Source organism: Antrostomus carolinensis, unplaced genomic scaffold (assembly GCF_000700745.2).
Source record: "Antrostomus carolinensis isolate BGI_N321 unplaced genomic scaffold, ASM70074v2 scaffold9013, whole genome shotgun sequence".
NCBI classification, from domain to species: Eukaryota; Metazoa; Chordata; class Aves; order Caprimulgiformes; family Caprimulgidae; genus Antrostomus; species Antrostomus carolinensis.
In genome coordinates this window covers 82,642-98,191 of record NW_010307323.1, presented here as the reverse complement: position 1 = coordinate 98,191, position 15,550 = coordinate 82,642, and the positions used below count along the sequence as shown (strand labels likewise).

General features: G+C 43.4%; 1 protein-coding gene across 1 annotated transcript in view; it reads right to left on the bottom strand.

Moving 5' to 3' along the window:
• Positions 1–1,516: 1,516 nt before the first annotated feature.
• The window catches only part of SLC15A2 (solute carrier family 15 member 2), a 38,607-nt gene continuing 24,573 nt past the window's right edge, over positions 1,517–15,550 (bottom strand). The window contains exons 14-22 of the mRNA XM_010165386.1: positions 15,111–15,192; positions 13,023–13,148; positions 11,766–11,930; positions 9,065–9,111; positions 7,299–7,409; positions 5,794–5,890; positions 3,215–3,361; positions 2,563–2,667; positions 1,517–1,693 (exon numbers count right to left, since the gene is read on the bottom strand). Of these exons, the coding sequence (XP_010163688.1) occupies positions 1,517–1,693; positions 2,563–2,667; positions 3,215–3,361; positions 5,794–5,890; positions 7,299–7,409; positions 9,065–9,111; positions 11,766–11,930; positions 13,023–13,148; positions 15,111–15,192 (1,057 nt within the window). The remainder of the gene's footprint in view (positions 1,694–2,562; positions 2,668–3,214; positions 3,362–5,793; positions 5,891–7,298; positions 7,410–9,064; positions 9,112–11,765; positions 11,931–13,022; positions 13,149–15,110; positions 15,193–15,550) is intronic.

Sequence of the window (15,550 nt, the reverse complement as noted above, 5' to 3'; positions counted from 1 at the left end):
AACCCAGATACCACTTCACAGCAAGCAGGAGCTTATGCAGAACTACTGGTGAGTGGAAGTTCATGGCCGTTTAGGAGAGGAAGCAAAGGGCACAATCTGAAGCTGCGAGTCTTACAGTTACAAACCAAAACACAAGGCAGCACGCTGAAGTAGCAGAGATGTCAGGCTAAGCGTATTCCCTAGCACTGTCCTGAACAGGAATGAAATTAAACATGTATTTCATGATCTCCTGAATCAGTGACCACCTATGGCCAATGCCAAGATGGAAGAGGAACGCATCATTTAAAATCTATTTTCTGTAAACCTGAAGATCCTATTGACAACCCTGTTGTAAATTAGGCCGTACCTGTTACAACTGAGGCCTTGGAGTGACAGAGGAAGGCAGGGACTCTCTCACGAGTTTTACTAGATCAGCAATGATTGAACACGAAATCACAGCTTCATGCAAGCAAGGAAAATCAGGCAATTATATCACAATTCTGATAAAACAGCTATATCCAAAATTTGGTGAAGAGACACAGAAAAATGAGGAAAAAGAAAAATCTCCTATGCCATGGTCTCCTCTAGGAGACTGAAAAAATGATAAAGTGCATCCTTGTTTAACTCACTGCAAGAAGCCTAGAATTTTATAGAAACTGCTGCAACATGTCTCCCAGTGGGGAATAACTGAAGCATGAGATAAGAAATCAGCCATATCCTAACCTGCAGTGGCAGGTGCTGTAAAAGGAAATGCCCAATAAAAACTTAATATATAGGAAGATGGCATATAACTGCCTGGATTTCTGAAATAAGGAAGTGTAAACCAATTCACTAATCATGTCTAATCAAAGAACACCATCAGTTGCTAAAAACTGCTAGGAAAAAATGTGTATCAGAGAGATGGTAGCATGCATATCTTCTTCAGTGGTGTTTTGGGAATATTTTAGCCTGAAGAATTTAATTCCTTGTTATTACTTCTGGGCCTGGATGTGAAAGTAATAAGTCAGGACCATTCATAACATACAATAATGGGGTGAAATACTCATAAGAAGTGTTACATGATGAACTCCTTTGGGACTGTGTGTAACAGTCCTTGATGATAGCATTAAAAATTCTTCTGTCAGTAACATCTATTCTTCCCTAATTCCTATGCTGGGTTTTCATTCTTTTCTCCCAACAACTCCAAATTTTTCTGTCATATGGCATTCCTTCCACCCTTCCTCCCTGCTGCCTTAAATATATATTTAAAACAAAATCATAGGAAAGCATTCCATGCTTAAAAAGATGGGCAGGTTTTAAATTACACTGTATTTACTTATAAGGGCCTTTAATACCAGAGGAGTTTTCCCAGGGAGTTTTGCTCTCGTTTCAGGACCCCCATTGTTTTTATAGAGGGCTATTTGGTCCCATTTAGAAGGGGGCTATGTTTTGAGCAATAAAGACTGCAATGCTATAAAATAAAATAACATCGTCCCCACCCTTCTTTTACCCTCCTATCTACTGAGTGAAAAAAAAAAAAATCCCAACCCATGATGTGTTAGAGCTTTGTTTTCTGCGTAACAAGATTAATCATGTTTCCTCTGCTTGAGGTCTCTCTCTTCTCTTCCTTTTCTTCTAGGTCCTCTGGATCCACACTGACATAGAAATATCCCATGATGGAGAAAATAATGCACACAGCAAAGAGGAGAACAGTGAACAAGACAAATTCAGCCCACTAGGAAAGAAAAAAGAACAGCAGGTCAGGGGACCCCAGACTTTCAGTCCAGAGGATTTTTCTGCACTTCCAAGCACTTTTTAAAGAGTTGGGTGAAAATAACTTTTTAGCTCCTGACACTGCTCACAAGATAGAAACTTTCTCATCCTGCTTTCTGGTAAGCTCACGTACACATGGTGTAATCATGAATATGTGATATACCTTGAAACAAACCAGTTAAATTGGACTACTTTCATTAAATCTTTTCTTACAAATCTGTCCTGACTTGAACATATCTGCCTGGGCTTTTTGCCCACAAGATGCATTTGGGAGAGGCAGTTTCATGTTAGCCAGAAATTAGCCCCATTTCACACCTTCATGCCATCGTCCCAGAAGTCCGATAGCCTGAATTAAACAAGCTCTGCACCACAACCTCCCCATGCAAGCCCAGCATCTCAGGGGTGCCCCAGGCAGCTGGCCTCGAAGGAGTCCCAAGTACATGCTTGAGGAGGCTGCTTGCCCTCCGGGCTAGCTGGATGAAGGCAAGCTGCTTTCGTTAAGCAATTGCAACATCTGGCTGACATCATGTCCAGGCTCCAGCTCAAATACAGTCTGTTTGCTTAGAGCCGAGCTCCAGACACGTTATCGCAGTGCAGGTCACTTATTTACTGCCATTAGGAGGCTTAGGGGAAACCATTGCTCTGAGGAAAACACTGCTGAGGGCAACGCAGAGCCCTGGCTGGGAGGCAGCTCAGCACAGGCTGCCCCATCACCCCAGTGCCAGAGCTTGGGGCTGTGCAGAGAAGCTCTGCCTCCAAGACATGGACATCCAGAGGCATCATCCAGGCCTGTTTTAAAGCACTGCCTCTGTTTTAAGAGCCAAACCGTACCTGTGCCATTGGTGCAGCCTGTGCAACAACAAGCACGAGAGTGTTCCCAACAGCCACTGTGAGCAGCCAGCCCGCCTGCAGCACTGACTTCATACTGGTTGGAGACTGGAAAGAGGAGAAGAGTATGGTCAGTGGGTATGACACTGCCTTTCTGCCCTGGTTCATCCTGTGATGTCCTGCCTGATGTGGGTGTCACTAGGCTCAGTCTAGGAGGAGATGGCGGAATTTCCTCTGCACGGAGTCTCCTCCGTGGGTAGTTTCAACAGCTGCATACAAGGAGCTTTCAAAACATGTCCTCCAGGAGGACACATGAAGGAGGACATGCTGTTATTACAGAGCTGGATCCTGATCATCCCCAACCTGCATCATCTGAAACTGTAAGAACAGGAAGCCAACAACAAGCTCTGCAACTATGTTCTCAGATCTATCAGAAAAAGAGTTTCCTGAGTATAATTGAGAACAGGTACCTTCAGAGTATTAATTAATTTCGCTTGAGGGCCCCTAGTAAGTGGTGTTATAATCTCACTTTTAGCTGAAACACAGATAGCATTGTCAGTAAGTGTCATACCCAAGGACATATTACAAGTCCACAGCAGATGCAGGAATAAATCCTGAAGTCTAATTGTAAGACCCTTATCTTTAAGTGGAGTACCTGAGAATAGGAGAAGGCCAGACCTGTAATGGAGAACATCACCTCCCCAGCAGATATTAGTAAGTATTGTGGTAACTGCCAAGCCATATGGACATTGTTGGCTTTGATGTCTTCCGACTTCCATGTCTTAACAGCACCTCCAGAAACCTAGCAGGGAAAATAAAGGCACACTGATTAGCTGCTGAAAGATCAGACCCTTCTTTACCTGGATAACAACAGCACATTTACCAAAACGAAGTTTTAAGCAAAGGTAGAAGCAAATCTCTGCCCTGTAAGCAAAACTATGGGTCTGATCTCTGCCATTTCCAAGCCAGTTGGGAATGGGCTGACTCCTACTGCACAGGGCAGAGGTGGCAGGATGGAAGCATCCCAGTTCATTCCTGTGCCACAAGAGTTGCATGAGTTTTTGCAAACTGGCAACTTGCCTTCTGTGGGGTTGGGAAAAGCCTGTGTGGTACTAGTGCAGAGCCTGTGACCCGCTGCTGTCCCTAAGGCCAGAAGAGGATGAGAGGATAAATGCTTATTGCATCCACGTGGCCACTGCTCCCATTTCATCATCACTGTACAACTCCCCTACTATAATGGTGACACCCAAACAAATCCAATTCAGGAATACCAAGAGTAGGAGAGACTGCCCCATATCAGATGTATTCAGGTATTTATGGTAGCTGTATTGCTAATTATTTTTTTTGCTTTCACAGGTGTAATTAATACTGAGCCTCTGTGCATCAGAGGCAGAGAGATTTGACTAGTAGCCAGGAAAACACTAGGCTGAAATGACTTCAGGCAGAAAACCCTGTGCTTAAGGAGAGTACTTGGGAAAATATAAAGGATGTTTATGAGAAGTACTTAATCACCATGCAGGGAGGCAAATCAAGAGACTGTATTTCAGAAGGCTAAAAGGGGTGAAAGGAGAGCTGTGCATTGCTCTTTGGCCCATAAAGAAATGTCACAAGCACCATACCATAACTGCACACTGAGGAAGGCTAGATAGAAGGCAGCATGCCCATGATTTAAGTATCACAGTTCAGCCACATTAGCAAACTAATATATTGCATTCTTGGTTCTTCTGTATAGCACTCCTGGCAGAGGAGCAGGGCTCAGTACAAATCACTGCAGTAATTAAAAATTATCTTGGCCTGGAGTAAACTAACTCTTGATAGAAGGAGGAAACCACAGGGAGAGAGATGGAAAAACAGAGGGGCAAAAAGACTAAAGGGCTAGCATAGGGTCCAGAGCGACCCCCGAGCAGCCATGGCTACAGCTGCGACTTTGGTGGATGGGACCACAAACCGGAATCCTTGCCCACAGTGACGTGGCACACATCTACCTCAACTGTCCCCGACTCAGTTGCATTACCAGAGGCTCTAGGACAGCATACTTAGTGTAATATTTTTCATGAAACTTCTCTACTCGGTTTCTCATCTGGTGAGAGAGGCTTGTGCAGTCATGGAAGAAGGGTCTGGCCAACATCACTTCAAGTGTGTATGTGCTTTATGTACATAAATCTCTGTACTCACAGATGGCAGCATCTGCCTGTTCCTTCCTGTGTATCCCACTCCAGCTACTAGAGACAAAAAAAAAAGCCAGGTGCTCTGCAACTATGTTTTTTCCCCTATGTATTTGGGCTCCGCAGACATGAACAGCTCCTATTAATTGCCCAACAGGGAGATGTTACTGCCAGGGAGTAGCTGACAGCAATTTGCTCTGCTCATCACAACACAGTAGTTAAAGTCCCAGAGGGCAGCTTAGCAGTGTGTCCTGTCAGACCTGGTTTGTCTGTGTACCTGTGTAGTGGAAAGGTTAAAATGGGAACTAAGCTGATCACGTTTTCATCTCCCAGGCACCTGCCAGCTGGACCAAGGTTGGAGCAGTGTGCATAAGAGGCTGGCAAACAGGGAAAGGAATCCACCCTCTCAGCAGTGCACACACTCTACCAGGGCTAGGTTGTTCAGAAAACCATGCCTTGACTTTACACTAGGCTTCAAATGAGTTGTACAGACAGTGAGAGGAGGAAAAATAGATGCACAATCTCACCAACCTCCTCACTCAACACTTTGTCCCTCTTCCTTGCATAATCCACAAGTCTTGGAAGATCAGCCTTTAGATCAGTAAGTTAAATGTGAGGATACAGCAGATTGTTTCTGCAGAATTTTCAAGTGTGAGGTACCACCAGGTACAGTATTTTAAAGATCACAAGCAGGGTCAGCCCTTGGCAGACTGTAATAGCTCTTTGCAGTGCCCTGGGTGAATGTTAAGTGGCCAAGGATGGCAGGAGATCAGCACAAACCACGGATCACAAGATTTTCCATGGAGGATTTCCATCCAGGAAAAGATCTTACTTCTTGTTTAACCCGTGAGATCTGACAAGATCACAGTGTAAGGTGGAATGAGTACCCACCCACCTTGCTTATGTAGGTGCCAAAACATTTTACTAGCACTTGTATAATGGGCTGCCTTCAGATGGCTACTGCCCAGGTCTCACAGGGTGGAGAAAGCCAGTGAGAGTCACAAACACAAGAACAAAAGCACTGCCAGAGACTAGAACAGGAGCTTGTTACCATCACGAGGACACTTACGTTAGTTATCACAACGGTGTATGACGCGCCGAAGTCAAGCAGCCCTAGCTCCAAGGTGAACTCTCCTGTTTCAGTTATGCATTTTCCATTATTGTATCTAGATAAAAGGATTAAGAACAGTATTTCCCAGTTAGTTCCACAAAGAGAACAGAGCAGAGCTATCAAACATGCCCCTACAATGGAATAGGGAGGATGCATGATGTAAAGCTACAGCAATGTTTATGTCAGAGGAACATTAAAATTCTTGCCATCCTTTCCTTGCCTTTCCTTCCAGAAACACTTAGGCACTGACTGGAGTTCACCTAATGAACTGGGCTATTGCTAACATTTTTAAATGGTTTCTGCATCTTCCTAGCACCGATTCCCCTACTCCCCTCAGGTTTATTTTCCTTCCAAACTTTTGTCTACTGCTTTAGGAACTGTGGGCCAGACAAGTTAGCCAGGCTCAAGCAGCTTTCAGGAAATCAGAGATATGCACCCACAAGCCACTTTGTTTCTTTTCAATAGAGAAAATTAGCCTTCATATTTTTTCTTCTGATTTTGGATGTGCGAGATGGCAGAGAGGCTCATCAGCACTGCCACAATGGCTGCTGCATCCTACTAAATTGCAGTAATAAATATTTTGGATGGAGATGAAGCAGAGAAAAGCCATGAAGCTTGTTTTGAAACACTGCAAACGCCAGAAATACCCTACAAGAGCCAACACCAATGCTGCCAAACCAAGGCCATATGGAGCCCTGGTCTAACAAGCCCAGCCTGCAAAGCCATGTAACGTTACTTGATGTTAGCAGCCCATGCACCAACGCGCTTTGTAGTGTGGAATATGAATTGGCCTTTCCCTGAGATCACCCTAATCTTAAGAGCTTGGGCCTGAGAGAATATCAAAGTACAGCAGGCATCAAATGGCAGAGGGCCCTTTACCATGTCCCACCTTACTCTGCTGACAGATACACAGGAATGGCCAGTCTCTTCCCTCTGGGCCCCCACACAGTGTAAATAAAAGCTCAGAGAAAGTGCTGTATCAGGACTTCTCCAAAAGGCTTTTTGGACTTTCAAAATTTCCCTGACCTGACTCTGAGAAAACTTGAGATTATGGCCTAAAATAGGATGTCATCATACTCATGTCATGGTAATAAAGTTTCAAAGCCTTGTCCCTACTGATTTTATCTTACCAAAGCAATAACAGCCATGGGAATGGAGCTATACCAGATAGTGTTTGGAGGCTGAATCTATTCAACTGCATATTACGTGCAGTGATACTGATTTGCTGTCCTTTGGCTTGGACACTTTGCAGACTAAATGCATGGTGCTTCTGCACAGATACGAGTGGCCCAGAGCACCTGCTCTGTGCAGAGTTGATAATTTTGCTTTTTTACAAACATCTGCCCCCACAACCAAACGCCAAGACAATAGCAATGAAGGTTTCACTATTCACCCGAGAAAAGCCCCATTGTACCCACGGAAAGGGCTCAGCAAGGACCTTTGGCACAGCAAGGGAAACTTACTTGTCCCTCTCTAGCAGTGAGTACTCAGAAGCGCTGTAGTTTTTCTGAACAGCAAGGAACCGCTTGCTGTCAATGGTGAGGTTGACATCTTGACTCAAACCATTAACGAATCTGCAAAGAAAGCATATTTTGTTGAGTTGTCAGACAGGGCAGGAGAAGCACAGTACCAGACATTTTAGAAGTGCGCTCTCTCTCTCCCAAAGCATTCTGTAATTCCATAAGGTTATGACAGCTTCTCCTGAAAGCTACCAAAATATTTGTCTGATTTGTTGCCCAGTTTTTCAATATAAGATTAGTTTTTCTTGCTGTGTAATTTTACCCTCTTACTCTCCTGGGAAAAGTGACTCCCACTTTTTGTGGGTTTGGACTTCCAGGTAACCTCTTCTCAGAGACCTTCAAAGATTGCCCTGTGGCTTTTTGAGATGACAGAATCCCAGCCCACCCCAGGAAACTATAAAGCTGGGTGTCCTGGTGAGTGTGTGCACCATGCTGGTACACTTTCCAAGGAGCTTCTGTGGGTGGAAAAGAGTTATCTAGCAAAATAAGATATTTTCATCAAAACCAAAACTTTAACAGGAATGTTCGGGTTTGGGGTTTTTTTCAGCCATTGTTTATATGCTTTTTCATACAGAAGAAAATAGTTGCCTTTTGTCAACTCAAAAATTGTTAGCAAAACCTGCAAAAATCTGGCTATGTTTTAAAATATTTTGGTTTTCAGTATTTAAAATGGGGGTGAAATCCCTGGAGATAGTCAAGTGCTTAACAAAAGTAATTTTTTAGTGGAAAAATAGTTTTTTCCTAGTGAAAACTCTTCATAAATTTTTGAAGGGAAAGTTTTGGGATTCTGTCAAAAACATTCACAGGAAAATACAAAACATTCCTGACTGCAGGTATTAATCAAGTCTCCAAGGTGGTGTTTAGTTAGTAGAAGCCTTTACAAAGACAGAGCTATGAAAAGATACTGCTCTTCTGCTACTGTCAACACAGGCTTTCAAATAAGGGAGTTGGTCATTGTTTTGTACTATCTTATGTTTTTGGTTGGGTTTTTTTGTGGGGTTTTGTTGGGGGAGGAGGAGGAGGCATGTTTTAAATTGCAGTTTGCCCAAATCCTCCAGGAAGTCCAGCTGGAATCCTCCTGGTTTTTGCAAATCTGCTTCTTCTGCATCTCAGTGGCCTCACACAGGTCTGGTGATGTGGTGCTGAAGGTAACTGTGACCTCAGTGAGATGGCGCCTTGGCACAGGACTGCTCATGTACTAGCTCAAATTTAGAAAGTAGATTAGCTGCTTAAGCAGAGCCCAATGCCCAGCTGAATTGTTTACAAGGATGTAAAATTGTCACTGTATCCGATTTAGTAGGCATTTACGCATGAGGTTGGAAGAGATAAGTGAATGTCATGAGTTGGCCAGTTCGCAGAGGACAAATGGCAACAGTTCCTTTCCAGATTGCTTCTTCCCTTTCTTTCCCAAAGAGGTGGGACACAGTGAGATGAATTTACCACTCTTCCAAGGGAGGTGATCTTTTATGTTGCCACCTCAGCCCAGACTACCCTAGGCAGCAAGCAGCAATAATACTCAGCTCTGCATGGCAACTGTGGGAGGTGACACACTGTCAGCCTCCCCAGCTGACACCTGAGTCTTGCATGATAAATGTGGACTAGATTCCAACCTCAGAACATCTGGGTTATGTTACATGCAGTTTGCATATGACAAAAGCATTTTCCCTCACCCCACCACCTCCAAATCCTCAAAAAAAAGCCATTCCTACCTAACAGCTGCCAAACCGTTTTCTGGCTTTGCTTCCAAGTCTGTAATCTAAAGAGGGGGAGGAAAAAAAAAATCAAATGTATTTATTAATGTTGCCTTATAAATAATGTGTAGCAGAAAATACTAGTGTCTGTGGAGTTACATACGTTGCAAAGCCCATGGAAATGAACTGGACTCTCACATAGGCTTTACATCAGGCTGCAGAAGTGAAGTCCTGGTACAGTGAAGCCAATGGCAAAAATTTCAGCCCCACCAAGGGCTTAAAATGAGATCATACCTTTTTTCCTCACCTCCTGCATAACAAAGGCTACAGAGTTTCAGTCAGTCGCCCTTCTACTCAGGCACATAATGCCCTCCAAAAAAGTATTTGTCTTGATCTGAAGATAGCAAAAGAGCACTGTTTACATTAGCCTCTTTCAATGATGAATTACAATTAAACAGGAGTGCCTTACTCCTGCAAAACCTGCAACTGCCTAACTTTCAGACTATGATTCTTGGCATACTCATAGACTTCACAGAAGCCTAACACCAATAACAACCACTAAGTTACTATTCTGATCATCATGTATTACTCCTATTTTCCCTGACCCTCAAGAGATTAAGTGTTGCATGGTGCAGGCAGAGAGCAGGAGAGACCAAGACGCACTGAGCCTGTTTATGCTCACAATCTCTGCAGGCACATCCTTGAAATGGCCACCTGGTTAGGCACACTGGGGAGTGAGAGTGCCTCTCCTGGAGATGACAGTTAGAGCATCAGCTCAATAGTTAACATGATCTACATTCATTTGAGGAGAGCTTATTTGGTGTACAATGCTGAAAAAAAGACAGATTATATGTCACACAAGAAGAATATAGAACTAGGTTCCTGGCTGGTAGAAATTAACAGCTGTGGCATGTCCACTTAAGTTGTCAGGACAATTTCAATTTGCACTGCCCACAGACAGAACCCATGCAAGCCAAAAGGGACCAAACCTACTTTCAGAAACTTTCTCTTAACATTTTCTAGCCCTCTCTCCACACTTCCCTCCTGATCTTAAATCCAGAGCTTGTAAGACCAAAGATCCAGAATTTCATTGTACATATAAAATGTCTATTGTACTTCAGTGTAATATGCTGATCCACAAATATATGCCCTAAATAATAAGTAGCTGTAGTGAATAATAAAAGTCAGAGCAATAAGCAATAAACAACTGCTTCCCCCCGTGCCCCCCCCCCAAAGGGAGACACATGGGAATTAACATCCTAGTTCATTGCAGACAGGCCAGCCAAATTATTACTCACTTTCACTGATGATCCCCAAAGCTCTCAAATTAATTTCCTGCCCACTCAACAGTCCTCAAAGGAGAAGAAATTAATTTCAGATTGGGTCCTTCCATGAAAGCACCCACACCTGAGTGAGGGGGCCAAACCTAGCAGTGAGGGAGGCTGGCATGGGCCATGGCTACTCTGGGGCAAGCCCTGCAATGCAGCAGTGATGCTGTCATTGCCTTCCTTGTGCTGCAATGCTGGAAAAGTTAGCATCATTTACCACATTGTCTCCCAGAGATCCCTTATCTACAGCTAAGAATGATAGGTCACTACCATCACCCGCAGCACTGCTGTTCCCCATGCCCACGGGAGCCTGCCTGTGCCAGGGTGGGCATTAATTTAAATACAGGCTAGATAGCTAGGGCAGCACAGAGATGTACTGAAGCTCAGAGATTGCTTTGCTCCACCCTGTCACAGGCTTTGTCTTCTTAAGGACTATATGAAATCACTGTACGAGTATCTGTTTCTTAAGATAACAACACACAGTCATCAGGGTCACAGGGAAACTTAACAACATTGTGCGATAATGAGCCTCAGGCTCTAAACCAAAAAGCAACAAAAAACCCCAATGTCAGGTTAAAAAAAAAATCTTAATAATCCTCATTTTTAAAAACAGTTATGTGATTTCTACTATACAATATTGAATGCTTAGTGTGGCAACCCTGCAAGGTAGGAGACTGAGGAACTGAAAAGAGAACTGCTATTTTAGCATGAGGACAGATCCTGATGGCATTTACACACATACATGCACACCTGCCACAATATGCAATAACACCATTTATTTCAAGAGAGCTTCTTGGGATACAGCTGCACGTAAAAGATATGAGAATCCAGCCCTCTACATCCCAGATGCCTCTCTCTGATTGTTGCGGCAATACACAAAAGTCCAAACGCAGTCAACTCTGTTACAGAGCCTGAAATGAGCTTAATCATTTATACTGTTCAGCAAAACAAATGGGCCTTCTGTGCATTTTCACTAAACACTTGCAATAACTAAACCCAGAATCATTCCTCTGATGCTTTTATTCCATGCCCGGCCCTAGAGCCTCTTTAACATCTTTGCTTTATAGAACCATCTTTGGGGGAAAATCTCCGGCTGTTTCCTCAGCTTTCTCAAGCTCTGCTGCCTAGGAGGCATGACTCTGCTCTCCCACTGCAGCATTCGCTGGATTAAAGTGTGCCCAGCAACTCTCAGATGCCATAATGTCTCTATTAATCAACCAGCAGAAATGCATACAGATCCAGTGCCGCTAGCTAAGAAGTCAGGTTTAGAGCATCTGAGAGCAATCAGACAGACACTGCAACTGAGCAAATGAATTAATGAGCCCATTACCCCACTGTATCATCACAACCATTGAATTAATACTGTATTTACACTTCATTCCCACACTCACTAAGCGGCTTGATAGGCTTCCCTCTGCCTCAAAAACAATTAAGCTGTATACTGATTTTTCCTTCACGGTGTAGTTAAAAGCAAGAGACAATCCTTGATGTTGCAGGGTGAAGTGAAGGCTCTGTTGCTCTCCATTCAGCATTAATTTTGAGTAGTCAGCTGGGTTCTGTGGAAAAAACAAACTCTGTTACACCCTTCAGATGAGAAAGGATCTGGCTCTTCCTACCAAGTGCAACCCTATCCTCTCCTCAAGGAAGCCTGTATAGAGAGGTTAACAGTCAGAGCTGTCTTCTACAGCAAAGGACCTAAGTTGACTGACAGGTTTTGGGCTGGTCAAGCCAGAGCTTGGAGTACCTTCCCTTGCCAGATACAACCCAAAGGCCAGGGTGCACCTCCTGCCCACAGAGCACCCTTTCCCCTGGCCCTGCTCTGCCTCAATGGGACCACATCTAAAATACAGCAGGCAGCTGGTGGCCAATGGACTGCTGGACTCAGTTCCAAACTAGCCTGACCTGTAAAGTAATCTGGAAGCTAAAACAAGAAACAACCCAGTGCCCATGCCCAGTTAACTGCTTTCCTGTTTCTTTCCTCCTTTGCAGGTAAACACTTTTCAGATGCCACCCAGATCCCAGCAGCAATGCCTGGTCTGAGCACTGAAAGATGTGAGCTGAATGTCTCTATATGCTCATCTCAGGACAATTATCCTTTATTCCTAACTACAGGTGAATGTAGTTAACCATTTCCTCCTTTGCCATGCAAACATATTTCCAAACTTTACATTTCTATCTCATCAGAGATGAGATGCTCCATTTTTAAAGCTATTCCTATGCACGTCTAAAGCAGTGGAGAACAAGACTTAGCATCTGGGGAGGGACTTTTTACAAAGGCAGGCAGTGACAGAACAAGGGGAAATGGCTTTAAACTAGAAGAGGGGAGGTTTAGATTAGATATTAGGAGAAATTCTTTCCTGTGAGGGTGGTGAGACACTGGAACAGGTTGCCCAGAGAAGCTGTGGATGCCCCCTCCCTGGAAGTGTTCAAGTCCAGGTTGGATGAGGCTTTGAGCAACCTGGTCTAGTGGAAGGTGTCTCTGCTGATGGCAGGGGGGTTGGAACTGGATGAACTTTAAGGTCTCTTCCAACCCAAACCATTCTAGGATTCTATGATCTGTGGGCTTTATTAGAAAATGCCTGAAAAGAAGCCCACCCTTTCTCCAATGGGACACAAGTCAGGCCTTCCAGCCCCACACATATGCTCACCTGAAAAGCCTCCACGGGCTGCCAAAATAGGTCCCGGTCTTGGATTGTCACTTTAACCGGGTTCTTTGCCAAATTCAGGACCCGAATTAAACTTTCTTCTGGGACAAGTTGAGGCATATCGGTTTCCTAATTAAAGTAAAAGGCTTTAAGTGCCATCTGTATGCTTCATTAGCACTTTAATATCTCTTCATTTTTAGCTATAATAGTCTTCCTTTCTGTAATGACACTTTTCCATCCCTTCCTCATCAGAAGTTGCACTGAGAGAAAACTGAACATAAATCTCATTTAGGGAGGTTTCTTCATAGTAGCTCAATAGACAACCTACTGTTCCTCCCAAAAAACTGATCTTCACACCGTTAAGTGTACAGGCTACACAACTGCTGGCTCGGTAGAACAATGTCACTGCTTCTATTATACAGCTCCCTAGTGCCTGGATTTATCCAACTGCCCTATCCAAAAGGAAAAAATTGTGCATAGCTTTCTAAAGCAGTGACCAGAATAATTATTTCCCACTGCAGTCAGTGACTGGGAAAAGAATTAGGCCAGGAGCTAAGCAGTTTTGAAAATCCCAGTCAACCTCCATGTGTGTAATCGGTGCTTTTGCATCACTTGACACCATGCTATCAAACAGCCGATGGTATAGATCTTATTCCCTGTTTTCTGAGAAAGGAAAGATGATGCCTCCAGCACAGATGTATCTCTTTCTGTCAGGAATGATTTCCTAGAAAGAGTATTTCAATCAAAGTCACCAGCCTTGTACTACCTGCAGATCTAAAATTATCTTTTTTTTTTTTTTTAACTTCTCTTTTTTTCTCATTTTATTTTCGAGTAGCTGCCAGGAATACTTCAGAGCTATTCATTTTTTTCTATCTCATCCTATAATTTGGGTATTACAGGCAGGGTAGTTTGAACCTAATTCAGTGGGGGGACACACTGTCAGAGAAGTTAGGGTGACACTGATTTCCCTTGACCCATATGCTGCTCTGGACCAACAGGCCTATTAATGGTATCCAGCAAATCCCATTTCTGTGGCTTTTCACCTGTGCTACTGTCCTGGTTTTGCCAAGCCAAGTTGGGACATCCTATCTCCCTCTTTGCTAGAGCTTTTAGTGGCCTTCAGAGTAAAATTTCCATGCACAGGCAAAGGGGAACCTCTAATTCACCTTGCCTCTGCCCAGAGGGGTCACCACAGCCAGAGCAGAAATTCAGTGCCCAGCCAGAGCTGCTAGTGGTGGCAATGAGAGCATTTCTTTGCTTGCATAAAGAGATCAGAAAGAAAACCTGTACCCAAAAAGCCTCATTTCAGCAAGACACTTCTCAGCGGATTCACCTGAGGAACCAGCAGATGTTAATCCAGGGCTGTGCGCCAGCAACTCTAACAGAACATTTTAAGTATACATGGAAGTTTTAAAAATTAATTCTACAGTAACTTTAGTGAGCCAAAGGTCAGGCAAAGTCTGCACAAGGCTGGTCACGGGCCAGAAACAAATGGTACAAATCTGCAGGGGCTAACATCAAATTTACAAGAGATTTGCTGCCATCCTGTCTGGAGATGCCTCACAGTCCCTGATGCCTGTGACTACAGAAGTGACTGTGTTCACTTGCCTCACTGGAGAAGCAATTTGGCTTGTAAAAACCCATATCTCCACCCTAAAGCAGGAAAGTAATTAAATTAAAAAAACAAAACTACCATACACAAAAAAAACAACCCCAAACAGTAAAACATAGGTAAGCTACAGTAAGAAATAGGAGAGAGAACAGACTACCTTTTGGGAATTAATCACTAGCATTAACTAGATGTCTGTCAAGCACTTTGACGATGGAAATCTAGAACACAGACCAATACAGATGACCAGCACAGCAAAACTGCAAAGACTAGAAAGAGAGAAAGAGACAAAGAGAAAGAGAGGGAATAGTAGACAAAGTAAGAATTGTCATTAGCAACCGGATTTGTATGCTTAATTGTAAAGAACACATTAAATATTATGATCAAGGAACACCATAGTTAAAAGGATTATCTAACAAGCATCAATAAAAACACTCCAGGGAAAGAAAAGATTTCAGAGGAATCCCTTGTGCTATACTTACATTTATTTTGACTTCTACAATGGCTGCAAGTCCAAACGCCAACCCTGCAAGGATCATACCTGTTGCCATTTTCCTAATAGGTCTATGGAGCAAATGAAAGAGGTGCCATTAAGAAAAAAAAAGTAATTTAAAATATAGAATACCATTCCTCAGAGCCAAAGATGTGCCAAAACCATGTAATAAACTGTCCAATAGGTGGCACTGGGAATGACGTGCTGTTTAAATTGCCAATCATTTAACTTAAAACTATTCTATTATTCTGTATCAGGCCAGCACTGAGGCCAATTAAAACTGATATGCCATGAAAAAAAGCTCTTTGCTTGCAAGTTTTGTATTATCTTGTTCCTAGCTCTTCTAGTGGGAATAGCTCATGGCATTATGTTAACCTGTGATGTTGGAAGGAGCACTAGAAATGATATGTCTTCAAGTCCCTTTTGGGA